At 48.4% G+C, this 27,615-nt stretch overlaps 2 protein-coding genes across 2 annotated transcripts in view; one reads left to right on the top strand and one right to left on the bottom strand.

Moving 5' to 3' along the window:
• Nucleotides 1-13,852, top strand: part of fam83hb (family with sequence similarity 83 member Hb) — a 110,224-nt gene extending 96,372 nt beyond the window's left edge. The window contains exon 5 of the mRNA XM_069915147.1: nt 7,410-13,852. Coding sequence (XP_069771248.1) covers nt 7,410-9,957 — 2,548 coding nt within the window. The 3' untranslated portion in view covers nt 9,958-13,852. The remainder of the gene's footprint in view (nt 1-7,409) is intronic.
• Nucleotides 1-23,874, bottom strand: part of LOC138752005 (fucolectin-like) — a 258,819-nt gene extending 234,945 nt beyond the window's left edge. Inside the window, exon 1 of the mRNA XM_069915150.1 lies at nt 23,870-23,874. The gene's annotated coding sequence lies outside the window, so the exon portion shown is untranslated. The remainder of the gene's footprint in view (nt 1-23,869) is intronic.
• Nucleotides 23,875-27,615: the final 3,741 nt, after the last annotated feature.

Genomic DNA, 27,615 nt, shown 5'->3' with positions numbered 1-27,615 from the left:
ATCCCACTCTCCACATGCCCCCTATCCAACACGCACAAATGAACCCACCGACTCACAAGATGATGTGGGAGGGCCTCCCGGGGGAAACCCGTGCAGTCAGAGGGAGAGCATGCACACTCCACGCAGGTCAGCGCTGGAGGCCAGGATGGAACCCAGGTCTCTGGAGTGGTAAGGCAGTGGCACTACCTGCTGTGTCACCGAGCGTGAGTGGTGGGTGTAGCTCGGTGGCAGGGAGTCCCGAGGCGAGGCAGTCCGGCTGACAAACCACCTTCACTTTCATTGAGACTCGACCACTCTCCTGGAGACAGGAAAAACCGGCTGGTGCAGACTGTCTGACAACATGCGGATCCACACTCCTTGCTGTTGCTGGGCGTGTGCTAGTTACCAAGGCAAGCCATCACAGAAACTGAGAACACTGCAGCACAGAAACAGGCCTTTAGTCTGTGCTGAATTATTTTACTGCGTAGTCCCACTGACCTGCACCCAGTCCATGTCCCTCCAAACTCCTCCCATCCACATACCTGTCTAAACTCTTTTTAAATGTTGAAATTGAGTCCACATTCTCTATTTAACCTTTCCATGAACTCAAGTTTTCAAGTCCAGGCAACATTCTTGTAAATCTCCTCGGTATTTTTTTATATTTTGATTACCATGGGACATGACAGCACAGATACAGGGCCCTTCTAGTCTGTACCAGTCCATGTCCCTCCATTACTTTCATTCCTGTCCCAACCAAGTCCCTCCATTATCTGCCCCGACCATATCCCTCCATTACCTGTCCCAACCATGTCCCTCCATTACCTGTCCCAACCATGTCCCTCCATTACCTGTCCCAACCATGTCCCTCCATTCCTGTTCCAACCATGTCCCTCCATTTCTTGTCCCATTCATGTCCCTCCATTCCTGTCCCAACCATGTCCCTGCATTACCTGTCCGAACCATGTCCCTCCATTACCTGTCCCAACCATATCCCTCCATACCTGTCCCAACCATGTCCCTCCATTCTTGTCCCATCCATGTCCCTCCATTACCTGTTCCAACCATGTCCCTCCATTCCTGTTCCAACCATGACCCTCCATTACTTGTCGCATCCATGTCCTTCCATTACCTGTCCCAACCATTTCCCTCCATTACCTGTCCCAACCATGTCCTTCCATTACCTGTCCCAACCATGTCTCTCCATACCTGACCCAACCATGTACCTGCCCAAATTCTTCTTAATTGTTAAAATTGAGCCCACGTTCACCACTTCAGCTGGCAGCTCGTTCCACACACCCACCACTCTCTGTGTGAAGAAGTTCCCTCTAAACCTTTCATCTTTAACCTATGACCTCTGGTTTGTATCTCACCCACCCTCAGTGGAAAAAGCTGATCTACATTTACTCTGTCTATCCCCCTCTTAATTTTAAATACCTCCATCAAATCTTCCCTCATTCTTCTATACCCCAGGGAATAAAGTCCTAACCTGTTCTACCTTTCCCTGAAACTCAGTTCCTGAAGTCCAGGCTGTTATGCTGGTTCTTTCAAGAACATCTTTGCGTGTGTTTAACACCTAACCGACTTTATTTGCCTGGAACTGCTTCAGCCAACTTCCAGCGACATCGTCCGCGACTCCCAACATCATACACCACTTCTGGTTTCCCGCCCAACTATGTGCTTTGCATGCTGGGAAATGTGGTTCTGATTTACATGCATAATAACACATCTTTCAACTTAAAAAAAAATACACAACCACACGCACAATCTACGTAACAGAAGTATCTACATTCCATGGTTGGACTCTTTCCACCAGTTGAGTTTGATGTCTTCTGGCTTCACAAAGTTGTCCAAGTTCTTTCAGGTCGTCCGCGAGATTCAGCTGAAGTTCCAAAATCCGAGAGGAGGTTCCTGTTTGTCAGCAAGTTCATGAACAGCCACCAGTAGCTGTTGTTTTGGCTGATGCAGTTCCTCCATCTCACGATAGCTCCAGTTGCTGAGAAACCAGAGGAACCGCTTACATCAGCAAAACTAACTTCATCTTCCCGTAAAATATGATCTCCTCGTGCATCTTCCAGTTCCATCGAAAGCCCCCTATTCTGCTGTTAAAGATCTGACACTTGCAATTTGTATATCTGATTCTCCCTGTTGAGCAATGAAGCACATTCTCCTCATTCAGTGAATTTTCCTCATGGCATCTTCTAATTTAGCTGAGATTGGGCACAGATTTTTTCACACTGGCACTTCAGAAGCAGAGCTTTCATCTCCACCTCTTCCACAATTTCACCCAAATATTCATCCACTCTCTTATTTTTGTTTTGCCAATTGCAATTGATCTTGGGCTTCAGTGTATCCATGATACAACTCTGTGAGCTTCATAATCTTGGCCATAGCTGCTGCAGTGGGCAACATGGCTGCCAGTTCCTCTTCTCAAAATGTGGCGGCTCCTTATAATCTTTGCAGGTGAAAGAAGGTGGTTTGCATTTTCCAATTCCCCATCATGAAGAAACTTCTTCAAGTTGTTTTCGTAAGAGTTAAATGTACCAAGACACAAGAGAAACTTGTCCGTGAACTACTCTTTGCAGACGATGCCGCTTTAGTTGCCCATTCAGAGCCAGCTCTTCAGCGCTTGACGTCCTGCTTTGCGGAAACTGCCAAAATGTTTGGCCTGGAAGTCAGCCTGAAGAAAACTGAGGTCCTCCATCAGCCAGCTCCCCACCATGACTACCAGCCCCCCCACATCTCCATCGGGCACATAAAACTCAAAACGGTCAACCAGTTTACCTATCTCGGCTGCACCATTTCATCAGATGCAAGGATCGACAATGAGATAGACAACAGACTCGCCAAGGCAAATAGCGCCTTTGGAAGACTACACAAAAGAGTCTGGAAAAACAACCAACTGAAAAACCTCACAAAGATAAGCGTATACAGAGCCGTTGTCATACCCACACTCCTGTTCGGCTCCGAATCATGGGTCCTCTACCGGCATCACCTACGGCTCCTAGAACGCTTCCACCAGCGTTGTCTCCGCTCCATCCTCAACATCCATTGGAGCGCTTTCATCCCTAACGTCGAAGTACTCGAGATGGCAGAGGTCGACAGCATCGAGTCCACGCTGCTGAAGATCCAGCTGCGCTGGATGGGTCACATCTCCAGAATGGAGGACCATCGCCTTCCCAAGATCGTGTTATATGGCGAGCTCTCCACTGGCCACCGTGACAGAGGTGCACCAAAGAAAAGGTACAAGGACTGCCTAAAGAAATCTCTTGGTGCCTGCCACATTGACCACCGCCAGTGGGCTGATATCGCCTCAAACCGTGCATCTTGGCGCCTCACAGTTTGGCGGGCAGCAACCTCCTTTGAAGAAGACCGCAGAGCCCACCTCACTGACAAAAGGCAAAGGAGGAAAAACCCAACCCCAACCAACCAATTTTCCCCTGCAGCCGCTGCAACCGTGTCTGCCTGTCCCGCATCGGACTTGTCAGCCACAAACGAGCCTGCAGCTGACGTGGACATTTACCCCCTCCATAAATCTTCGTCCGCGAAGCCAAGCCAAAGAAAAATGTATCGATACATTATTATCCTCTAATGCAGCCATTCTTTTAGATACTCTGTTCACAATCTGTCCACTGTGTCGGACAGTCACATTGTGTTTTTCATTCATTTTCTCTCTCTGTTGGGCCCTTTGCACTTCCTGATTCTCTAAATGTCTCAATTGTTCTTCTGTGCTGCCACGCCGCACTTCACCCTTTGTCAGAGCTTCAATTCGCTGGGTAGATCCAGCTTCTACTTCTACTAACATTTCAGGTCGCTTCATTGTGTGCTGCAGTCTCTGTTCAGCAAGTTCCAGACATTGCAAGAAGGCATCCTTATTTACCAACTCATTTTCCAATTTGCCATTTATGTCATGTAATGAGGTTAATTCTCTCTGAACATTAAAGTCATTGGTTCTCCAGTGTAGTTTTCCTTTCTTCCAATCTGTGAAGTCACAATGAAAATTCTTTTCACCAGGTTGAGCTCTTTGCATACATGAGGACCTAATATTGGGCACTCTCAATCAGTAGCTGTGACTTACTTTAGATGCTGCCCTTTGTGTTTGAAGGTGACCAGACAGCCCCTTTTTATTGGAACGTTCTCTCTAGTGTAGCCAGTCACTTTTAATTTCACTGTGTTACGTGCCCAGGGGACCCCAAAACACAGCAGCAATTGATATTCGACAAGACAAATGGTTACTAAAACAAAAGTTGCTTTTAAATATCCTTAAACATGAAAACAAAATCACACTTTAACTTATCACTTTTTTTTCAAACTTTATTTAAAGATAGAAAAAACATAACATATAATCCAATAATCGTCAAAAATTAATTTTACAAAAACAAAAAAATCCTCAAAAACTCCCCTAAAATATACAATAAAAGAAAAACCCCAGACCCACCCTCCCACCCCTTCAGCCAGTTCCCTTAAGGGGAGGCAAAAATATAAATTATATACAAAAAAAATTATGTGTTAAGAACAATTGAACATATTCTAAATACGGAGACCATTTGCTAACAAAAAAGGAATAATTATCATGTAAATTATAAGTAATTTTTTTCCATAACAGTACAAGTTTTCAATTCATTTTGCCAACGTGGTTTATTAATCTCTGTATTGTCTTTCCAAGTACTCGCAACACATTTACACGCTACTGATTAACACCAAACGTACAAAAGCAATTTGAATTTTATCCAAACCCAATCCCCTAATTGAAATCAAATTCCCCAGCAAGAAGATCGTTGGGTCTAATGGTAATGTAAGGCTATACAATTTTTCCAAAACTACTTTAATTCCTTGCCAGAACGGTTGAACTTTAACACAAGTCCAAACAACATGTAAAAAAGTTCCCATACATGAATCACATCTAAAACATAACTCTAAATTACTAAATTCATAGTTTTTTAGTTTCTCCAGAATCAAATATAATTGATATAAAAAATTATAATTAACCATTCCATACCTTACATTTGTCAACTTAATTACATTGTCCTGACACATATCCGCCCAATCATCTTCAGGAAAAATAAACACTAAATCACTTTCCCATTTAAGTTTAGATTTATTCCAATCCAGTTTATCCATATTATCTTGTAATAAATTGTATAGAACCAAAATGAACCCTTCTTTGGTACAGAGGAAATCAAAGACTCAAATCTCGACAAAGTAGGTAAATTCATCTCTCTACCACAATTATCCTTTACTAAGTTGGTAATACACAAACAAAGAATTTATAGATAGATCAAATCTCTCTCTCAATTGATTAAAAGAAAGAAATTGTCCCTCTTCAAAACAATCCTGTATTGTCTTTATACCTTTAAGATCCCAACTCTTCAAATAATTATTAAACATTGAAAAAGAAACAAGTTGGTTATTATACAATGGGGTTAAAATTGATAATTTATCTTTTGATCCCAAAACCCTATTTTTTTAATCCAGATCTTTAACAAATGTTTCAATACTGGCATATTATATTCCTGTAACAAATTCAAGTTCCAATGAAATATAAATTCATGTACCTCGACTTCAGAAATGCACGTCATTTCCACCTCAGCCCAGCTAGGAGGTTGATCTAGATCCATCAACCTACTAATAAACTTCAACTGGGCCGCTTCATAATAATTTTGAAAATGTGGTAACTGAAGTCCACCTAACGCATATTTCCATGTAAATTTATACAATGCCACCTAATTTACCTTTGGTCAATGCTCGCACTTTGTTTCGGGTCACAGGAGAAAAATTTGAACTTCTCAAACATGACATCTTGGAACAAAATACTCCTCAAATTTTGTCATTAGAGAGCTTAATGTGAAAGCTGTCTCATCAATTTGAAAACCATTACAGATGTCCAAGGCCTCTTCACCCATCACGTGCAGAAACATAGATGCTTTCTGTTTTCCATCAGTCTCTCCAACTCCACCAGCTTCTAAATAAATGTTGAATCTCTGTTTGAAGTGTTTTCAATTATCGGCTAGATTACCGGTAAACTGTATCTGTGTGGGACGACTTAACTTATCCATGCTTGCAAACTATTATCTTCTCTTACTTACTCAGATAATTCTGATGCCACGTTATGCTTGTTCTTTCAAGAACAACTTTATGCGGGTTTAACACTTAACCGACTTTATTTTCCTTGAGTTGCTTCAACCAACTTCCCGCAACAACGCCCACGATTCCCGTCATATCCCATTCCCAGTTTCTGCCAACCACGTGCATTGCAGACTGAGAAATTTAGTTCTTAATTACACACAAAACAACACACACAGAACATCCTACTAAATTTTCTCTGCACTCTTTCTATCTATTGATATCTTTCCTGTCGTTAGGTGACCAAAACCACCCACAATGTTCCAAATTTGGCCTCACCAATGTCTTGTACAGCTTTAATATAACATCCCAGCTCCTGTACTCAATACTTTGATTTATGAAGGCCTATATGATAAAAACCCTCTTTACAACCCTGTCCACCTGTGACACCACTTTCAGGGAATTATGTATCTGTATTCCCAGATCCCTCTGTTCTACCGCACTCCTCAGTGACCGACCATTTACCGTGTACGTCCTTTCTTGGTTTGTCCTTCCAAAATGCAACACCTCACACTTGTCTGCATTAAATTCCCTCGGCCATTTTTCAGTCCATGTTTCCAACTGGTCCTGATCCCTCTGGAAGGTTTGAAAACCTTCCTCACTGTCCACAATGCCTCCAATCTTAGTGTCATCATCCAGATTCACCCCCATCTCCTGCTTCACCGGCCACTCTGTGAGTGGCACCTCGATGGACCCATTGGGACCCTCGCTGCTTCCCATGCAATGTTCTCTGTGCTGGGAATGAATGATTGGAAGGCAGGAAGGACACTGGTGTTTCCCGTCCCCTTCCCACCCCCTCCTGGTAACGGTGAGACTGACCCCCACCCCCACCACCCGGCGACAGTGTGACTGACTTCCCCAACCAGAGATGGTGAGACTGACTGCACCCAGAGATGGTGAGACTGACCGCACACAGCGATGGTGAGACTGACCGCACCCAACGATGGTGAGACTGACCGCACCCAACGATGGTAAGACTGACTGCCCCCACCTCCGGTGACGGTGAGACTGACTGCCCCCACCAGCGATGGTGAGACTGATCATTCCCTCCATGTATCAGACTGGTCAGTGGGATGAGGAGAGGGAATGGTGCTTTCTCACGTTTGATTGTGGTCTATGCAATGAGATGAGCTCTGGGCCTGCATGTGGACTGGTGCCTCCGACTCCATGCCCGTCCCGATGTCCCCTGACTCTGTGCCCTTCCCGGTGCCCCCTGACTCTGTGCCTGTCCCGGTGCCCCCGACTCTGCGCCCGTCCCTGTGCCCCCAACTTCTCGTGCCCACTGACTGCTTTTGCCTCCTCTCCCACAGCTTCATGTGGTCCTTCGAGAAGATCCACCGGAGTATCGTGCAGCGCTTTCAGGGCGAACTTGTGGCCATCTTCGACGAGGAATTCCGCATCCTTTACGCCCAGTCGCACCCGCTTCCCGGCGTGGAGAACCTGGCGCCGGCCATGGACAACTATTACGGAGTGACCCCCTATCCGAGTTTCCGCAGGACTCGCCCTCAGCCAGGCCGCAGCTTCCGACCTCCGGAGGATGTCCTGTCCCAGCACTCCAGCGTCTCCTGGGTGGAGTCGGACCCCGACCACTACCCCCGCGTCTTCAGGCAGGACGGCGAGGACAGGAGGCTGAAGGAGGGTCCGCCCTTCCGAGGGTACATGCCGTTTGACCCCTCCTCCAGCTCCATTCTCCGGGCCAAGCGGATGGAGATGAACTCGTGCAAGAGGCGAAGTTACGCGGAGGGCACGATGGAGGCATGCGACCCCTGGGAGCATCGGTACGGCCGCATGACGGAGCGGTACGACGAACTGGATGCCCGCTCTGAGCACCTGTTCCGCGACAAGCTGGAGGTGGGGCTGGTGAGGGAGCGCTTCCACTCCTTCCACAGCAAGCACCGGCCCTTCGACCGCTTCAGGCGCAGCCGGGAAGATTTGCAGCTGGACGACGACTCCTCGCAGCACTCGCGACGCCAGTTTGAGCCGAGGAACTTCGAGGACATCTTCCTGTCTGGTTATCCACTGCAGCCGCCACTGGCAACCTACGAGCCATCCAACACCTCCAAGGAGGTGAGGCTGGGCTCCAGCGAGCTGGAGCGAGGAAGCGGTGGGAGGCTGGGGGGAAGCGTGCCGAAGCGCCCCAGCATTGGGCAGACATACACGTGCCAAAAATCACCCACGCAGAAGCAAGTGGTGGACCCCAAGGGACCCTTCCAGGAGTCGGGTCTGGGGCGCAAGGCTGACGATCAACCCACCAAGCTGGGGCTGAGGACGTGGAGGCTGGGCTCCTACTTGGGTGACCACATCGGCCTGCCCGGCAGGGACACGGAGCAGCCCGGCACCAGCGAGCCCCCTGTGGATTCGGGCAATGAAGAGGCTGATTGCGGGGCTCCGGCAGCCCGGGAGCCCTCCCAGTTCTCCAGTTACAAGCGCCTGGAGCTTTACAAGTTCCCGCGGGACTCTGCCGACGGCCAGTCAGCCGAGGGGGAACAGCCGGGAAGGCTGGTGAGGCACGCTTCCTTGCGTGGCAAGTTCAACCTCCTGCAGCACCGGGGCTCCAGGCTGAGGTCGTCGCTGATCTTCAACTCGTCCAAACTCGAGCAGCACGCCTCGCACAAGGAGAGGAGGGTCCTGAGCATCCGCGAGCAGCTGCCGAGTGCCGTGAAGGAAGGAGAGGAGCAGGAGGCTCCGGCGGCCATGGAGCCGGCGGAGGAGACCGGCCAGAGCAGTGCACCCCAGCGGCCGGAGGCAGCCATCCAAAGCGGCCCAGGCCAGTCCGCTCCGCCGCTCCTGGCACCAGAACCTGTCAAGCCGCAGGCAAAGCCTGGCCTGGACGTGCCCAGAGATAGGTCCAAGCTGGAGCTGCAGCTCAGCAGGAAGGTCCAGGACGTGCTGAGTAAGATGGGGCAGCGCCAGCCCAGATCTCTGGAAACGCAGCCGGGCCCCGAGCTGCCTGCCAAGCCGAGCCCACCAGCACCCGAGACAGACCCCATCCCTTCCCCGCCCGCAGGACCCCAGCCCGAGACCGTGAGTGCCCCCAGAGAGACCCTGAGCCAGCCCTCGGGGATGGCTGAAGATCACAAGCGGCCCCTCGCCGCGTCCCCGCCAGGAGTGTCAGCGGACGGTTCAGCCAGCGCCCGGCTACACGCTCCTGCTGGAGGGCTGAACTCGGTGCAGGAGGAAGGGGCAGGAGTGGAGGCGGCCCTGTCCCCGTCCCCATCCGTGCCCAAGGTCGTTCCCAACCTCCCTGGGGAAGGCAAGGCGCCCGTCGGCCCGGCCCCCGGCCTGCGCTCTACCGCCACCGACAACGAGAAGGGCCCTGAGCGAGTGGCGAGGGGCAGTCACGGCGAGGGCGAGGACAAGCTGCACAGATCTCCCCTCCACTCACCCCCGGCCAAGGCAGTGCCAGCGGCCCAGGGCGGCCGCTATTCCAGCACCACCTCCAACATCCTATACAGCAGCAACCTTCGGGACGACACCAAGGTCATCCTGGAGCAGATCTCGGCCAACAGCCAGAAGAACCGAGCTGAGAGCAGCAAGCCGCAGCCTCCCCCGGCCGGCGAGGTGGATGGACCCGTGGCCACAGCCCCAGCCAAAGCTGCCGCCGGCGCGGATCAAGCTGGCACGGAGAAGAAGCTCTGCGAGGACGGCAAAGGTAAAGGCAGGGTCCCCGATCTCACGGACCCCCTGATCAAGAAGATGGACAGTTTCCGCAAGGAGAGGCGGGTGTACAGTCGCTTTGAGGTCTTCTACAAGAAGGACGAGGCGCTGAACTCCGAGGGACACAACGTAGACGGATCTGACAGGAAGAAATCGTCCAAATTCATTCCCAAGTTCTTCGGGTCGTTCCGGAGGTTTTAGAGACACTCTCACGGGACGTGGGGCTGTCGACGTTTGGGCCAGGGGCGTAAGTGATCCAAGCGAGAGCCGCTGAACTCGGAGCGCAGAGCAGTGGAGAGCGTGATGCATTGGCAGGACCAGTGGCTGTCACCTCGCAACCCGTGGCAGGCGTCTGGGCGAGGTCAACCAGACGGAGCCATCGTGGGGACAACGGAGTAGACAGGGCGCTCGTTGCCTCGAGCAGGGAGACACCACGTTTTCCAAAGTTGAGGCAAACTTTATGGGATGGGGGCATTATTTTTGCCTCACCTTTAATCACCTGCCTCCATGCGTGGCCATTGCAGTTGAAATGTCTCCTCTGCAGAAGTGCTGGGCTGTTTAGTAGCTCCCTGCGTCTTATGTTATCCACAACGCCCGGAGAGAGTGAGGGGTGGGGCTGTAAATGCAGGTCTCCCAGCCCAGCCTGGGGGCCAGAACTAACCAGAATCTAAACCCCCCCCACGACTTAGCTTGGCAAATCCCAACTCAGGATCTCAGCTAATAGCCTGCCATTTAAAAATCGAAGGCCCTTCAACCAAATCTGTTCAACCACAGTTGAAAGGCATGGACAGAGTAGATGTGGAAAGGTTGTTTTCCATGTAGGGAGATCTGGGACAAGAGGACACGACTTCCGGATGGAAGGATGTCTGCTTAGAGCAGAGATGGGAAGGAATTTCTTCAGCCAGAGGGTGGTGAATCTGTAGACTTCTTTGCCACAGGCAGTTGTGGAGGTCGGGTCATTGGGCATATTTGAGGCAGAGATCGATAGGTTCTTGATTAGAACCATTGAACATTGCAGCACATAAAACAGGCCCTTCTAGTCTGTACCAAATTATCATTCTGCCTCATCCCTCTGACCTGTACCCAGTCCATAGCACTCCACACTCTCCCATCCATGGACCTGTCCAAATTCCTCTTAAATGTTAAAGTTGATCCTGTATTCACCACTTCAGCTGGCAGTTCGTTCCACACCCCCAACCCTCTCTGTGTGAAGAAGTTCCCCCTAAATTTTTCCCCTTTCACCCTTAACCCATGTCCTCTGGTTTGTATCTCACCCACCCTCAGTGGAAAAAGCCGACCTACATTGACTCCGTCTGCCCCCCCTTGTAATTTTAAGTACAGGTACTCTCTGACTGGCGACCTATCCGACTTGCGTCCATTGCACATATGACCGAAAATTTCTATAAAAATAATAAAGAAAAAATATACATTTTATGTGGTTTATGTTCTATTCGACCAACTATAACAGGGGCATGTCAGAGCCAAAATGTGCGTACTTACCTTGTTAGTTGGTGTTCAAGAAGGAGTCTAGGCTGGGTGTGGTAATTTTGAATCCTGTGTTCATGCGCGAGTCTTCGGTTGGCACATGCAATATCATTACGGCGCTTAACTCTTGCGCATGCACCAACCAAAGACCCGCGCATGAGCACAGGATTCAAAATGGCCACACCCAACCTACAGACCCCGGATGCCAACTAACAAGGTAAGTACGCAATTACGACGTGTCTATTCCAAGATACTGAATTAAACAAGAGGATTGTGTTGTAGTTCGGTCGTAAGTTGGGGAGTACCTGTACCTCTATCAATCCTCCCCTCATTCTTCTACACTCCAGGGAATAAAGTCCTATCCTGTTTAACCTTTCACTGCAACTCAGTTCCTGAAGTCCAGCCAACATCCTAACTAGAAAGCCTTCTCTGCCTCTTTCTATCTTATTGATATCTTTCTTGCAGGTGACCAAATCTGCACACATTCCTCCAAATTAGGCCTCATCAATGTCTTATACAACTTGACCATAACATCCCAACTCCTGGACTCAATACTTTGATTTATGAAGGCCAAGATGCTAAAAAGCTCTCTTTACAACCCTGTCCACCTGTGACACCACTTTCAGGGAATTATGTATCTGTATTCCCAGATCCCTCTGTTCTACTCCACTCCTCAGTGCCCGACCATTTACCGTGTACGTCCTTTCTTTGTTTGTCCTTCCAAAATGCAACACCTCACACTTGTCTGCATTAAATTCCATCAGCCATTTTCCAGCCCATTTTTCCAGACTATTAAAGATTATGAGGGGAAGGCAAGTGAGTTGAAAAGTGGAACAACTCGTGATTAAATAGCGGGGGAGACTCGATGGGTTTTATTGTCAGAGAGGAGGTGGAGCTGAATCCTTTCCACTTGCAGCCACTTATAATTAGTGGGCGGGTCAGTGTGAGATCAGGGTCTTGGTCCTGGAATGGTGCATGGGGACCAGCCTGGGAACCTGCAGTGGGCTTGAACACAATGAGCGGTGAGTGCTTGTGCCCCAAAGGAGTCATTCGGCAAACTATTACACCATCAGCGACCCGGGTTCCAATCTGGCGCCGTCTGTAAGGAGTTTGTGCGTTCTCCCCGTGTCGCTGTGGGCTTCCTCCATGTGCTCCCATTTCCTCCCACCCTTCATAATCTTGTAGGTTGTCTGTTAATTGTGTGGCACCAACCTGTTACCGTGCTGAGTGTCTAATTTTAAAATATTTAAATAAGGAAATGATTCAGCATCTGGGGAGAAAGCGCTGCAGAGTGTGGTTTAGCACAAAACCAGGCCCTTTGGCCCAGCACGTGCATGAGGATAGGTTTGCCCATCTACACCGATCCCATTTGCCCTCATTGTCCCCGGATTCTTCTGTACCATGCAAATTAATTGTCTAAATTCTGTTTAAAGGCCGTGATTGTACCTGGTTCCACCACTTTCTCTGGTAGTGAGTTTCAGATATCAACCATTCTCTATGTAAAAAAAACTCACTCCTTCCCCTCACCTGACACCTGCGCCCTCTTGTTTCTCCATACCCTCAGCACGTGAAAAAAGATTTTGAGTATCTACTCCTGTACATCTTGTAATGAATGCTGGCGTTCACTTCAAGACGAATAGAATCTAAGAGCAGGGATGTGATGTTGAGGGTTTATAAGGCCCTGGGGAGGCCTCATGTGGAGATTGTGAGCAGTTTTGGGCTCCTCATTTAAGGAAGGACGTGCTGATGTTGGAGAGGGTCCAGAGGAGGTTCACAAAGATGATTCTAGGAATGAAAGGGTTATCATACAAGGACCATTTGACAGCTCTTGGCCTGGACTCATTGGAATTTAGGAGAATGAGGTGGTCTCATTGAAACATTTCAATGTTGAAAGGCGTGGACAGAGTAAATGTAGAAAGGTTGTCCCCACGGTGGGAGAGTCTGGGACAAGAGGCACAACTTCAGGATTGAGGACGTCCACTTAGAACAGAGATGCAGAGGAACTCAGCCAGAGGGTGGTGAATCTGTGGGATTTGTTGCCATGGATAGATGTTGAGGCTGGGTCATTGGGTATATTTAAGGCAGAGATTGGCAGATTCTTCATTAGTCAGGGCATCAGAGGTTCTGGGGAGAAGGCTGGGCAGTGGGGCTGAGGGGGGAAATGGGTCAGCTCAAGATTGAATGGTGGGGTGGACTCAATGGGCTGAATGGCCTATTTCTGCTCCTGTGATCTTCCTCTGGATGCTGCATGCCCTGCTGAGCTTTTCCTCTGCCCATGACCTCCCATCTGCTGCAAAACTGAGGGACATTCTTAGGGGGATGCCTACCCTGAAGTTCTCCAACGCTCTCCAAAGGGCATTCTGTGCGATTACTGCTTCCCATCCTCAATCCCTGCTGTTCTCAGCTTTATGCTTGCCTGTGCCCCTCCACCAGGCTCAGGCCCAGAACAGTGGTCTCTTTGCTATATAAAGCACGCTGTTTGACTTGCTGAGTTTCTCCAGCTTTGTTTTTACTTCAACCACGGTGTCCGCAGACTCTCGTGTTTTACCCCTTTCACCTATCACTTCCAATCCTCTGCTCCTATGGGTGCTGCGTGACTTACTGAGCTCCTCCAGCACTGTGGGTGCATCCAGTGCTCCTGTTCTGGTCTCCTCCTTCCCTCTCTCTCTTCCTTTCTCCCTCCCTCCCTCCCTCTCATCTCTCTCTTCCATTCACCCTCCCTCTCTCTCTTCCCTCCTCCCTTACTTTCTCTTCCCTCCTCCCTCTCTCTTCCCTCCTCCCTCATTCCCTCTCTTCCCTTCTCCCTCCCTCTCTTCCCTTCTCCTCCCCTTCTCCCTCCCACTCTTCCTTCCTCCCTCCCACTCTTATCTCCTTCCCACTCTTCCCTCCTCCCTCCCTCTCTTCCCTTCTCCTCCCTCTGTTCCCTCCTCCCTCCCTCTCTTCCCTTCTTCCCTCTCTTCCCTCCTCCCACCCTCTCTTCCCTTCTTCCTCCTTCTACTCTCCTCCCTCCCCTCCTCCCACCCTCTCTTCCCTTCTTCCTCCTTCTCTACTCTCCTCCCTCCCCTCCTCCCTCCCTCTCTTCCCTTCGCCCTCCCTCTCTCCTCCCTCATTCCCTCTCTTCCCTCCTCTCTCTCCCCTCCTCCCTCCCTCTCTTCCTTCCTCCCTCCCTCTCTTCCCTCCTCTCTCCCTCTCTTCCCTTCTCCTTCCTCTTGCTTCTGATTTCTTGTCAGAGTACATACACGACATCACATACAACCCTGAGATTCTTTTTCACGGAGCCAAAATCAGTTCTCATCTTTCCTCTAATCTCGGCTGTTGGTCTGGCCTCTCCCTCCTCCCATTCTTCCCCTCCCATCTTCCCCTTCCCATCTCCCCCCTCCCATTCTCCCCCCTCCCTTCTTCCCCCTCCCTTCTCCCCTCCCATTCTCCCCCCTCCCATTCTCCCCCCCTCCCATCTCCCCCTCCTATCCCCCCTCCCATTCTCCCCCCCTCCCATCTCCCCCTCCTATCCCCCCTCCCATTCTCCCCCTCCCATTCTCCCCCCCTCCCATTCTACCCCCTCCCATCTCTCCCTCCCATTCTCTTCCTCCCATTCTCTCCCTCCCATTCTCCCCCTCCCATCTCTCCCTTCCATCTCCCCCTCTCATTTCCCCCTCCCATCCTCCCATCTCCCCCTCCCATCTCCCCCTCCCATCCTCCCTCCCATCTCCCCCACCCATCCTCCCCCCTCCCATCTTCCCACTCCCATTCTTCCCCCTTAATCTCTCCTCTTTAATTAAAATGACTGCCTGATTTTTGCTTCCCCTTTGAAGGACTCAGGCCCGAAATGTTGGTGTTTGTACCTCCTGCAAACTCTGCGAGACTGGCTAAGTTCCTCCAGCGTTGCTGTGCATTTTTACTTTAGTGTGTGGTTCCAGTTACGATGCTCAGTGAAGAACAGCGCGCCTTCCTCTGGACACCATGGATGGGAGGGGTATGGAGGACTATGGACTGGTTGCAGGTCAGTGGGGCTAGGCAAAGGAAAATGGTTTGGCACAGACTAGAAGGTCCAAAGGGGCCTGTTTTGGTGCTGTAGTGTTCCATGTTGAATCCCCCCAGTTTGACATGCTGTGTGTCAGGACTGGCCTGTTCTCCAACACCTCATTCTTGTGTGTACTAACAGGACCTTTTGCCACTTTGAGCCACATTTCAGTCTCTTTTTCTCGAACTCGTGCCCCCAATGACTCCCCCCCCCGCCTTTGCACACCCTTTCCCTTGCTCAACCATAAACTCAATGTTTGTTCCCTACCATCGTTCTGTTGAGAGCCCTGGACTTGTTCCTCCCCCATAGGTGCTGGCTGACTGATGAGTGTTTTTGATGTGAGCACCTGTTGAGTTAAAGGTGAACAAGAGTGGGGGCAGAGGTGAACGGTATTGTAACCTCCCTCAGTGTAGTGTGCAGAAATCCGCGGATCGCTGATAACCAGGTATTTATGAAAATGCTACCCTTCGTCACGTGAGTGAGATGAGTTTAGGATTGTGGATAATGTAATTAATGCTGATTTTGCAGAATTGTTGTATTTTATAATCTTTTGATATTCCAGTTATTTCTTTAATCCCGCCAATTTAGATAACTAGTTTTGGTTCTGTAAAATATTTACAGCATTGGGTTAAAAAAAAATCAAAGGGCACTTCCGCACTTTGTGATTTCTTCATTGGTGATTTAGCTGCTCGGCTTCTGACACCACAGTAGTTGGACACGGCTAAAGTGGCTTTGGGGCGGGAGGAATGCAAGGCTACTGGGCAAATTCCAACCCCCCCACCCTGCACCCTCCCTAGGACACACAGTCACTGGGCAACGTCCTTCCTACTCCACCACCCCACACAGTCCCTTGGTGGTTTATATGTTACTGAATGGTTTGCACTGGTCTTCCCTCTGTCTAACCCGTGCCATGGGCGTGTAGGGGACAGTGTGAAGGGAGCTTCACTGTATCTAACCCCCGCCCTGGAGTGTAGGGGACAGTGTGGAGGGAGCTTCACTGTATGTAACCCTGCCCTGGGAGTGTAGGGGACAGTGTGGAGGACTTTACCCTGTCCTATTACTGATCAGCCACTTTTACACGGGGATATGAACTCCACCTCCCACATTCCATCCAGAGGTGACCCGCCGTTCAGAGAACCATGAGTCATGCAGCCCAGAATCCGGTCATCTGGCCCACCAGGTCCAGGCCAATCATTAAATCTTCATCTTACACTAACACCATAGAGGGCATCAGGTCAGGGCGCATCACTACATGGTGGTACGGGAACTGCAGGACACTGCAGAGAGCCGTGACTACAGTGAAGACCATCACAAGCCCTCGCCTCCATCAACTCCCATCTACACTGGGAAGCATCCTAGATATTGAGTCCCTAAGGTGACTCCTCGATTGGGGGGGTGTGGGGCAGATTGAAGCAGAACTGAGGCCCACACTAATGCCTACAGTTCCACCTTGGATCTGGAGAAATAGTTCGATGTATGGCTGGTGGTGAAAGGCAGAGTTGAGTTGGGTGTTTTGTACCAACACTATGGGCTGTAAGGCCTTGGGTGCTAGGATGTTTTCCAGAATTTATTGGAAGAGCAGATGGTTCTTGCATCCTGAAGGTTTCCCCAGCATTCAATATCATTATCAGTGTACTCGAGGGATTGACACGGAGACCTTTCCCGTTCATTGGCGGATGTGCAGGTCAGAGGTATGAAGGTGAAGTCTGCAGATGACACAACAATCATTGTTGCGGAACATGAGAAGGAATGTCTTTGACCACAGGATGAGGCTGATCAGCTGGTAAATTGGGCGCCGTGTGGGCAGATGGAATTTAACTTGGTAAGTGTGAGTTGATGTACTTCAGGAAGACTAAAAAGGGTCCAACATGTTGACTCCTCTACCTCATCAGAGCCATGGGAATATTGAAGAAGAGAGAGACCCTGGCATCATCCACAGATCCCAACAGGTGGATAAGGGAATTGGAATGGTTATGAACTAACAACCCTTTTAATTATGTTTGGGACGAAAGGGACTTTGTTTGCACTAACAGAACAGAAATGGGAAATTCACCAGACAATGGTAAATTCAAAATAATTTTTTAAAAATTAAACTATCAATACACAACATTTCTTACTTATCTCAAAAGTTACTTAACTCTCCAAACTTAACCCCACTGTAAATGTAAGTAAGAATGTGTGTGTATACAAAGTCCCATTCTGAAAAGTCAATCTTTAAAAGTTCAGCATCATTTTAGTCTTGCTTGAATCGTCAGTCAGAACTAATTATAAAGTGCTTTTAAATATTAGATCTTCAGGTTCATTTTACTCACAATGTTAAAAACCCAGACAAGGGTTAAATAAATGAGGTTATTTTCTGTCACAAACCAGACAAGGGTTAAATGAAGTGGCCACACAAAAATAGACCCAGTAGAAATTGGTCCTCTTTTCCAAAGAGAGACCGAAGTTTCAAAAGCCACTGATTCTGTGTTCCCCTTTTCCCAGGAGTAACACACAACAGCAGCACTAATTCTGGTTATTGCAATTCAATCCAGTCTTTCACAAGGTTCCAACCCCTATGTCACAGGGATTTGACTTCTGTACTCTCCAAACTGAACGGATCCAAAAATGTCTGAATTTGATAATGTATTTCTCCAAATTGTGTGACAGTTACATCATGGATGAGGTGAGACCCAATTCTTGGAAACCACATGACCATGAGTTTTATTATTACCAAAATTCTGTTCCTTTTCCAAAACCATTCCTTATCCATAACAATCTCTGACCTCATCTCTGTTCAAGAGGCTTAAGTGGCTTTGATTAAAAACAGATGGATTCCTCAGCAGTTCTTGAACAATTAAGACCCACTTGAAATCCATTAGCTCTATCTGTCCTAGATGTGTCGACTCCGAGAATTAACACTCTTCTCAAAAAATGCATGGTTCTCTATAAATGTGCTGTGGCCTGTGTGTGACCCTGTACCAGCCCACAACTAACTTATTAAGAATCCAGGTACAATATTTTAACTCAATAATTTAAGACATTTTTATATCAGACACTTTAAATTAAAGGTTAACTCAAATCCATTACAGAATATTTACTTTTACTATCTGGAGCATAGAATATAAAACAAGGAAAAGGTTCAAACAGTTTCTTTTCTTTCTTTGGCTTGGCTTCGCGGACGAAGATTTATGGAGGGGGTAAATGTCCACGTCAGCTGCAGGCTCGTTTGTGGCTGACAAGTCCGATGCGGGACAGGCAGACACGGTTGCAGGGGAAAATTGGTTGGTTGGGGTTGAGTGTTGGGTTTTTCCTCCTTTGTCTTTTGTCAGTGAGGTGGGCTCTGCGGTCTTCTTCAAAGGAGGTTGCTGCCCACCGAACTGTGAGGCGCCAAGATACACAGTTTGAGGCGATATCAGCCCACTGGCGGTGGTCAATGTGGCAGGCACCAAGAGATTTCTTTAGGCAGTCCTTGTACCTCTTTGGTGCACCTCTGTCACGGTGGCCAGTGGAGAGCTCACCATATAACACGATCTTGGGAAGGTGATGGTCCTCCATTCTGGAGACGTGACCCACCCAGCGCAGCTGGATCTTCAGCAGCGTGGACTCGATGCTGTCGGCCTCTGCCATCTCGAGTACTTCGACGTTAGGGATGTACTGAGCTTCAGACTACAATGTCAGGCCAAACTAAGTAAATCCACCCACATCAAAAGTGCAGTCAATGATGCTCGTATGGGCCCCAGCTCTGCCTGTCTTTTCATTGGATTTTTGGAGCAATCCATTCTGCAAGCATCCATAGGGAAGGCTCCTCAACTCTTGTCTGTAGATGAGAACATCAGATTGCCCCCCCCCCCCCACTGCAGTTAACTATCCACTTTACAGCCAACTTCCACCCTGATCTGAATTCTCTATCCATCTCTGGCAACCCTCTCCCCTTTTTCAATCCATCTCTGGAGGCAAATTATCCACAGACATCTTCCATAAACCTCTTACTGTATTGTGTTCCGTTTTGGTCACCCCATTACAGGAAGGGTGTAGAAGCTGTGGAGAGGGGGCAGAGGAGATTTACCAGGATGTTGCCTGGATTTGGAAACGAGTGTTATGAGGGAAGGTTAGCAGAGTTAGGACTTTTCTCTCTGGAGGGTAGAAGGATGGGAGGAGGCTTTAATAGAGGTCTACAAGATTATGAGAGACATATATAGGGTGGGTGTCCAGCGCCTGTTTCCCAGGGCAGGATCATCAAACACCAGAGAATAACCGAGGAGGTAGTGATGGCTCTGTTGAAAAAGATAAAGGTGGATAAATCTCCGGGACCGGACAAAATATTCCCAAGGACACACAGGGAGGCTAGTGGACAGATAGTGGGGCCATTAACAGAGATATTTAGGATGTCACTGGCCACGGGGGTAGTGCCAAAGGATTGGAGGGTGGCGCATGTGATTCCGCTGTTTAAGAAAGGGTCTAAATGTAAACCTGGGAATTATAGGCCCGTGAGTCTGATGTCTGTGGTGGCCAAGTTGATGGAAAGTGTACTGAGGGATGGTATTTACAAATATTTGAAGGTACAGGGATTGCTAGGGAGTAATCAGCATGGTTTTGTCAGGGGTTAGGGTTAGGGTTGACAAATCTGATTTGAGTTTTTCGAGGGGGTTACAAAAAAGGTTGATGAAGGGAAAGCTGTGGATGTTGTCTATTTAGACTTTAGTAAAGCTTTTGACAAAGTTTCCCACAGGAGGTTAGGAAAAAAGGTGGAGGCATTAGGTATAAATAAGGAGATAGTGAAATGGATTCAGCAGTGGTTGGATGGGAGGTGTCAGAGAGTAGTGGTAGAAAATTGTTTGTCCAATTGGAGGCCGGTGACTAGTGGAGTTCCTCAGGGTTCAGTCCTGGGTCCACTATTATTTGTTATATATATTAACGATCTGGAAGTAGGGGTGGGGAATTGGATGAGCAAGTTTGTGGATGATACAAAGATTGGTGGTGTTGTGGACAGTGAGGAAGATTACCGTAGATTAAAAGGTGATTTAGGAAGGCTGGAGGTGTGGGCTGAGAAATGGCTGATGGAATTTAATACAGATAAGTGTGAGGTGCTACATTTTGGAAAGGCAAATCTAAATAGGTCATATGCATTAAATGGTCGGCTATTGAGATGTGCAGAGCCACAAAGGGATTTAGGAGTTGTGGTAAATAGTACCCTCAAGGCTGATACTCAGGTAGATGGTGTGGTGAAGAAGGCATTTGGAATGTTGGCCTTCATAAATCGGAGTATTGAATTCAAGAGTAGGGAGGTTATGATGAAATTGTACAGGGCATTGGTGAGGCCAAATTTGGAGTTCTGTGTACAGTTTTGGTCACCAAATTATAGGAAAGATATAAACAAAATAGAGAGAGTGCAGAGAAGGTTCACGAGAATGTTGACAGGATTTCAGGGTCTGAGTTCCAGGGAAAGGTTGTGCAGACTGGGGCTTTTTTCTCTGGAGCGTAGAAGATTGAGAGGGGACTTGATAGAGGTGTTTAAGATTTTAAAAGGGACAGACAGAGCAAATGTGGATAGGCTTTTTCAATGAAGAAAGGGGGAGATTCAAACTAGAGGACATGGTTTAAGATTGAAGGGGGAAAATTATAAGGGGAACATGAGGGGAAATTTCTTTACGCAAAGGGTGGTAGGGATGTGGAATGAGCTTCTGGCAGACGTGGTCGAGGCGGGATCATTGGTTACATTTAAGGAAAGACTGGATCGTTACATGGATAGGCGGGGACTGGAGGGGTATGGACCGGGTGCTGGTCAGTGGGACTAGGAGGGTGGGGATTTGCTACGGCATGGACTAGTAGGGCCGAACTGGCCTGTTCTGTAAGTGGTTATATGGTTATATGTGTGTACAAAGTGAAGGGAGGGAAGTTTAGGGGAGATGTCAGGGGTAATCTTTTTATGCAGAGAGTTGTGGGGGCCTGGAATGCCTTGCCAGGGGATGGTGGAGGCTGGGACATTAAGGGCATTTAAGAAACTCTTGGGCTCACAGATGGAAAGAAAAGTGAGTGTTATGGGGTAGGGAGGATTTTGTACATCAAGGGCTGAAGGGCCTGTACTGTGCTGTTGTGTTTTATGTTCTATAAGCCCACTAATTGTGACAGTTACCTCATCTACATCTCTTTTCACCCCAGTCCCCTGTAAGGATTCATTTCCTTTCAATTCCACCGTCTTTACTGCATCGGTCTCAGGATGAGGCCTTCCACTGCAGGACACCTGAGATGCCCCCTCCTTTAGAAAACCTGCCTTTCCTTCTACTGCCATTTACTTAGTCCTCATCTGCATCTCCTGCACATCTGCTCTGGGCAAGACTCCCCCAAACTTAAAAAGGATAGTGTTTCCCCTCGACTTACCGCCCCAGCAGCCTCTGAACCTAACATACTCTTTCTCATTTCTCCCAGCTACAGCAGGAGCCCACCACCAGGCACGCTCTCCTCTCCCAGCCCCTCACTGGTTTCCGCAGGGATCACACTCTCACCCCAACTCCCTTCTCATTAATTCCCACCCCGTGACTACAAGAAATGCTCCACTTGCACTTACACCTTCTCTCTCACTACCATTCGGAGTTGTAGACAGTTGTTCCAAGCCAAACAACATCATCTGTGAATCTGCAGGGGTCATTTACTGCGTCTGGAGCTCCTGTCGTGGCTTCCTCTAAACCAGTGGTTCTCAACCTTTTTCTTTCCACTCACATCCCACTTTAAGTAATCCCTCTGCCATTGGTGCTCTGTGATTAATAAGGGATTGGTTAAGGTGGTCAATGAATGGGAAGGGAAGGTTGAGAATCACTGCTCTAAACCCAACTGTTACTGAAATATTTTGCTTGAGAAAAATTGTCCTTGGCCCATTTCCTTTGGAGTTCTGAAACCGTCCCCGTAACGAGTCAATGAGGGACGATTAAAACCGTGGTTTTCAAACTTTTTCTTTCCACTCACATCCCACCTTAAACAATTGGCACCGAACGCATAGGGAATGCTTAAGGTGGTCTGTGCGTGGAAGGAAAATGTTGGAAAAGCACTGCTCTCCTTTGATGAGACTGGGCGCAGACTGGGAGATTGTTCCACTGAGTGTCTCCACGTGCTCCAAAAGCACGGATTTCCCAATGGCCAACCACTTTAATTCCACGCCCCATTCCCACACAATCGCGCCTGTCCACGGCCTCTTCTGCTGACAAATCAAGCCCACCAAAGAACTGAGGAACACCACCTTGTTTCCCGAATTGGCAATCTCCAACCAGACAGATTAATATATACATAGATAGGACATAGAACACTACACCACAGTACAGGCCCTTTGGCCCTTGATGTTGTGGTGACCCATAATTGACCTCCAAATTTCAGTCACCCCTTCACCCCTCTGTCTCCCAGCTCCCCACCTCACCCTGCTATCAGACCATCTGTCCTCATCCATCTGCCCTCTCCACCCATCACCTGCCAGCCTTATTTCTGATTTTTGGCGCTCATTCAGGGTGAAACAATATCTGCCGTTTGCTTTCTATGGGTGCTGGGTGACACTTTTGTCCACTGTATTAGTTCCTCAGCGTGGAGCGCAGTGTCGTACAGGCCCTACGTCCCACAGTATTGTGCAACATGATCTCAGCTCCATTCTTTGTTGTTTATCTCCAAGTCAACACCCTCCCTCCCACCCCCTTGCCCGCGCCATTTTTCTAACACACATAGAATATGCACGGGGTATGTCATTGATGTCCACAGCTGGAATGTGTTTAGTCACCAGAAGGATGCAATTGCACTGGAGAGGTTCACTGAATGTTGCCTGTGATGGGGCATTTCAGTTCTCAGGAGACACTGCGGCGACTGGAGGGAGAAGGCCTGAGAAGGCGGTGAATTCAGCGACTCCCAGAACATTTCAGAATGTGCGGCAATGAGCACAAATCACCAAGGCAACACCGGGGTGTGGAGAGGGTCGGTGTCAGTGATGTCTAACTGGAGGGGGGGGGGGGGGTGGTGTGGGGGGTAACTGCTCTGGGTCTGAGCACAGCCAATTACTTTGCCTTAGATGTTGGCTGCCTTCTTTCCCCCATAACTTTCCACTTGCGGCTGACGTCTCATCTGAGGCTGGTGGCCTCCCCTCTATTTCTATTGAGATCAATGGGTGCTCTGAACAGGTACTCCTGATAGCGTCGGTCAAGTTAGCTGAAAGTGGTAACAAAGGTGGACAAAGTGTGGAAGAAAGGATCTTGGCACATTTCCACCAGAGCAGGAACAGGCCAATCGGCCTGTTGGGTCTGCTCCGCCATTTAATCATGAGCTGATCCTTATCGCTCAGCCCCACTCTCCGTCCTCCCCAAAACCCTTGATGCCCTGACTAATCAAATACCTGCCAGTCTCTGCCTTAAATACACCCAACAACCTCGCTTCCACAGCCTCCTGCAGCAACAAATTCCACAGATTCACGACCCTCTGACTCAAGAAATTTCACTGCTTTTCTGTCTTAAATTGATCCCCTTTTCCTTGAAGTTGTGCCCTCTTGTCGTAAACTCTCTGACCATGGGAAACATCCTGGCCACATCTACTCAGCATTCGAAACGTGTATGAAGCCCCGTTTCCCCCCCTCCGCTCCCAACCAACATCCTTCTGTTCTCCATCGAGTTCAGTCCAGGAGCTGACAATTGTTCCTTATATGCTAACCCTTTCATTCCTGGAATCGTTCAGGTACCCCTTACCCTCACTGGAGAGAGCACTGCGTGAAGTGGGACTCTGTGTTACAGCTGTATTGGACGATAGTGAGATCGCAGCTGGAAGATATCAAAAATAGGGAAAGAGAAGCTTCACTAGGAAATTGCCCGAACTTCAGGAACAGAGTCACAGGGAAAGTTGAACAGGTCAGGACTTTATTCCCTGGAGTGGAGAAGAATGAGGGGAGATTTGATCGAGATATTTAAAGTTATGAGGGGGACAGACAGAGTAAACACAACTAGGCTTTTTACAGTGAGGTTACACCAGACAACAATGTTTTCAAAAGGTTTGCTTCCAATAAACAAAAATCTGGATTATGGTCGACAACCTCAAGCTGAAAATAAAGATAATTTCAGATTTGCTGAATCATGTAGGAAGTTAGAGAAATGTTAAATTAACTTTTGTTGAATTTATCATGTTTATGAAATCGTGTTGGTTTAACTGACCTAAAAATATTTTGCCGCTGATTTTCATTTGTACTCGGCATCTGATGCCTCTCATGTCAGTGTCCAACAATAGTCGGCCAGCATTGATGGATTCCAGTTATCCTGATCCTGCTTTTCCACGGTCGCAATGTCCTGGTGAAACCTTTCACCGTGTTCGTCACTGACGGCACCAAGATCAGCCGGGATCACGTCCAAGTGCGAATGCAGAAAATGAATTTTCAATGGCTTGTTGGACTTCATGGTTTTGCATGCTTGAAGTAGACTTAAAATATAACAGGAAATCATTAAAAAATAGGTTATATTTAGGAATAAAATCTTTGTTCTTCAGTGTCAGATAAGATACAAACTAGAGGGCATCGGTTAAGAGTGAAAGGTGAAAAGTTTAGGGCAATGGTTCTCAACCTTTTTCTTTCCACTCACATACCACTTTAAGTATTCCCGATGCCATAGGTCCTCTGTGGGTGAAAAGAAAAAGGTTGAAAACCACTGTTTGAATCGTCCTTAATTGACTCGTTATGTGCACTGTTTCAGAACTCCAAAGGAAATGGGCCAATGACAATTTTTCTCAAGCAAAATAACAATTGGGTCTAGAGCAGTGATTCTCAGCCTTCCCTTCCCACCCACATCCCACCTTAAGCAATCCCTTACTAATCACAGAGCACTGATGGCATAGGGATTACTTACAGTGGGATGTGAGTGGAAAGAAAAAGGTTGAGAACCACTGATTTAGGGGGAACATGAGGGGGAAATTCCTCACACAGAGTGTGGTGCGGGTGTGGATCGAGCTGCCAGCTGAGGTGTTGAATATGCACGTAAGAAGATTTGGACAGGTACATGGATGGGGGTGGTATGGAGGGCGATGGACTGGGTGCAAGTCAGTGGGACTAGGCAGAAAAATAATTTAGCACAGACTAGAAGAGTGTGTTTTGTGTGGTGAAAAACAGGACCAGGTTCCAGCAGAACTGAGCTGGTTCCACTAGAACAGGGCCTGGTCCCAACAGAGCTGGTTCTACTGGAACGGCCTGGTCCCTACAGAGCTGGTTCCACTTGATCAGGGCCCAACAGAAAGGGAACAGGTTCCAGCAGATTAGGGCCCATTCCCAACAGAAGCGAGCTGCAATAGAACAGAACAGAGAAGAAAGGGCTTTAGACTGTGAGCTTTTTGAAGTGTTTTGCAATGGCTACTCATTATTGAGTAATTTTATTGTTTGTGTAGCATCTGCCTTTGACTTGATCTCCACTCAACCAAATCTATTTCTGCACCTCAACCGTCCTTCCTTCCTCAGTGAGACCAGGCTTCAATCCTTTGCATTCAAAGGTGATACCCACATGAATAATCCTTGCAATTAGATTCCTTTCACTCGCGTCTTCTTCTGGAGAACTTGGACAATGCTCTTATCCCAACCCTCCCCCCCACCCCCCCCACCCCCGTACCCTTCTTACTCCAACCAAGTGGCAGGAATGACTTATGAGGAAAGCTTGCGCAAATTGGGATTGTACTCGCTGGAGTTTAGAAGATTGAGAGGGGATCTCATAGAGACCTATAAAATTCTGGCAGGACTAGACAGAATGGATGCAGATGGGATGTTTCCAAGGATGGGAAAATCCAGAACCCGGGGCCATGGTTTGAGGATAATAGGCAAACCATTTAGGACCGAGATGAGGAGGAATTTCTATACCCAGAGGGTGGTGAATCTGTGGAATTCATTGCCACAGAGGGCAGTGGAGGCAGGTTCATTAAATCTATTTAAGAGGGAATTAGATCTATTTCTTCAGTATAAGGGTATTAAAGGTTACGGAGAGAAGACGGGGACGGGGTACTGAACTTTAAGATCAGCCATGATCTGGTTGAATGGCGGAGCAGGCTTGAAGGGTCGAATGACCTACTCCTGCTCCTATCTTCTATGTTTCTATGTTTAATTCCAACCAGTGGATGAGGCACCCAGGCAATGGTATCATCAGTGGGATTGTCGTGGACATCTCTTGAGATGGAGGCTGACTTATCCAGATCAGGAAGAGAAGAGGGGAGTCAAACATGAGGATTGTTGTGTGGGGGGGGGGGGGTGGGGGGGAGGGAGTGGAATGAGCTGTCAGACACAGAAGCATTTAGTTAGGGACATGGAATATATGGGTCAGTACAACATCAAGGGCTGAAGGGCCTGTACTGTGATGTAGTGTTCTATGGTGGAGGTAGGTACATTCACTTCCTGGATGAAACACTTGGATAACTCCATAGTGGATGGGGATTGGAGGGTCTGGCCTGGGCCTAATGCGGGCAAGTGGGACAAAAGCAGCAGGGCATGTTGTTCAGCATGGAGAAACTGGGCCTGAGGATTTGCTTCCGTGCTGTTAAACTCTGTGTCTCTAAACATTATCCCATGCATCCCCTCTAAATTTTCTACTCCTCACCTTAACCCTTTGCCATCGAGTTTTGGACCTGTCAACTGGGGAATTATATCCAAGTTCTAACATAAGCCGACTGCTCTGATAGTCTGTGCTGCCGTCAGAAAGCTCATATCTCGCATGCACTGAGGCCCTGATAACTCGGTGGTTAGAGCACTGGTATTGTAAACCAAGGGTCACAGGTTCATTAACTTGCTGGGGCAGGGTGCTTGACTCTTCCTTACCATAGATAAAGTTAAAGAATTTCATGCATGCTACATTCAAAACGGGACAACAATGGAACCTTTCCCTTCACTGCACCATGTGCTGCCACCTTCAGGAATCCATGGTCATGCACTGAGGTCCCTCTGTTTCCCGATATTCCACTCATGGTCTCTGTCCTCTTTACTGGACCTTCCAAATCTGACACTTATTTGAGTAGCGCGGTTGGCGCAGCACCAGCGATCGGGACTGGGGCTCAAATCCTGTGCTGTCCTTAAGGAGTTTGTATGCTCCCCCTGTATCTGTGTGGTTTTACCTCGAGGGTCCGGTTTCCTCCCACCATTCAAAATGTACTGGGGGTTGTAGGTTAATTGGATGTAATTTTGCCGGCTTGGACTCGTGGGCCAAAACGGCCTGTTACCGTGACCTATGTCTAACTTTAAATGAAAGGTTTGTGATTAAATTCCACCGGCCATTGCTCTGTTTACTAAGGCTTCCCTTCACTGTCATGCACAAACATGTTAACCATACTCAGTAAGTAAACAAAAGGTCTGCAGACACAGTGGCTGAAGTAAAAAGTCAGTGCTGGAGAAACTCAGC

Source organism: Narcine bancroftii, chromosome 1 (assembly GCF_036971445.1).
Source record: "Narcine bancroftii isolate sNarBan1 chromosome 1, sNarBan1.hap1, whole genome shotgun sequence".
Classification (NCBI taxonomy): domain Eukaryota; kingdom Metazoa; phylum Chordata; class Chondrichthyes; order Torpediniformes; family Narcinidae; genus Narcine; species Narcine bancroftii.
Note: the sequence above shows the minus strand (reverse complement) of the source record. Positions and strands in the feature narration are given on the sequence as shown.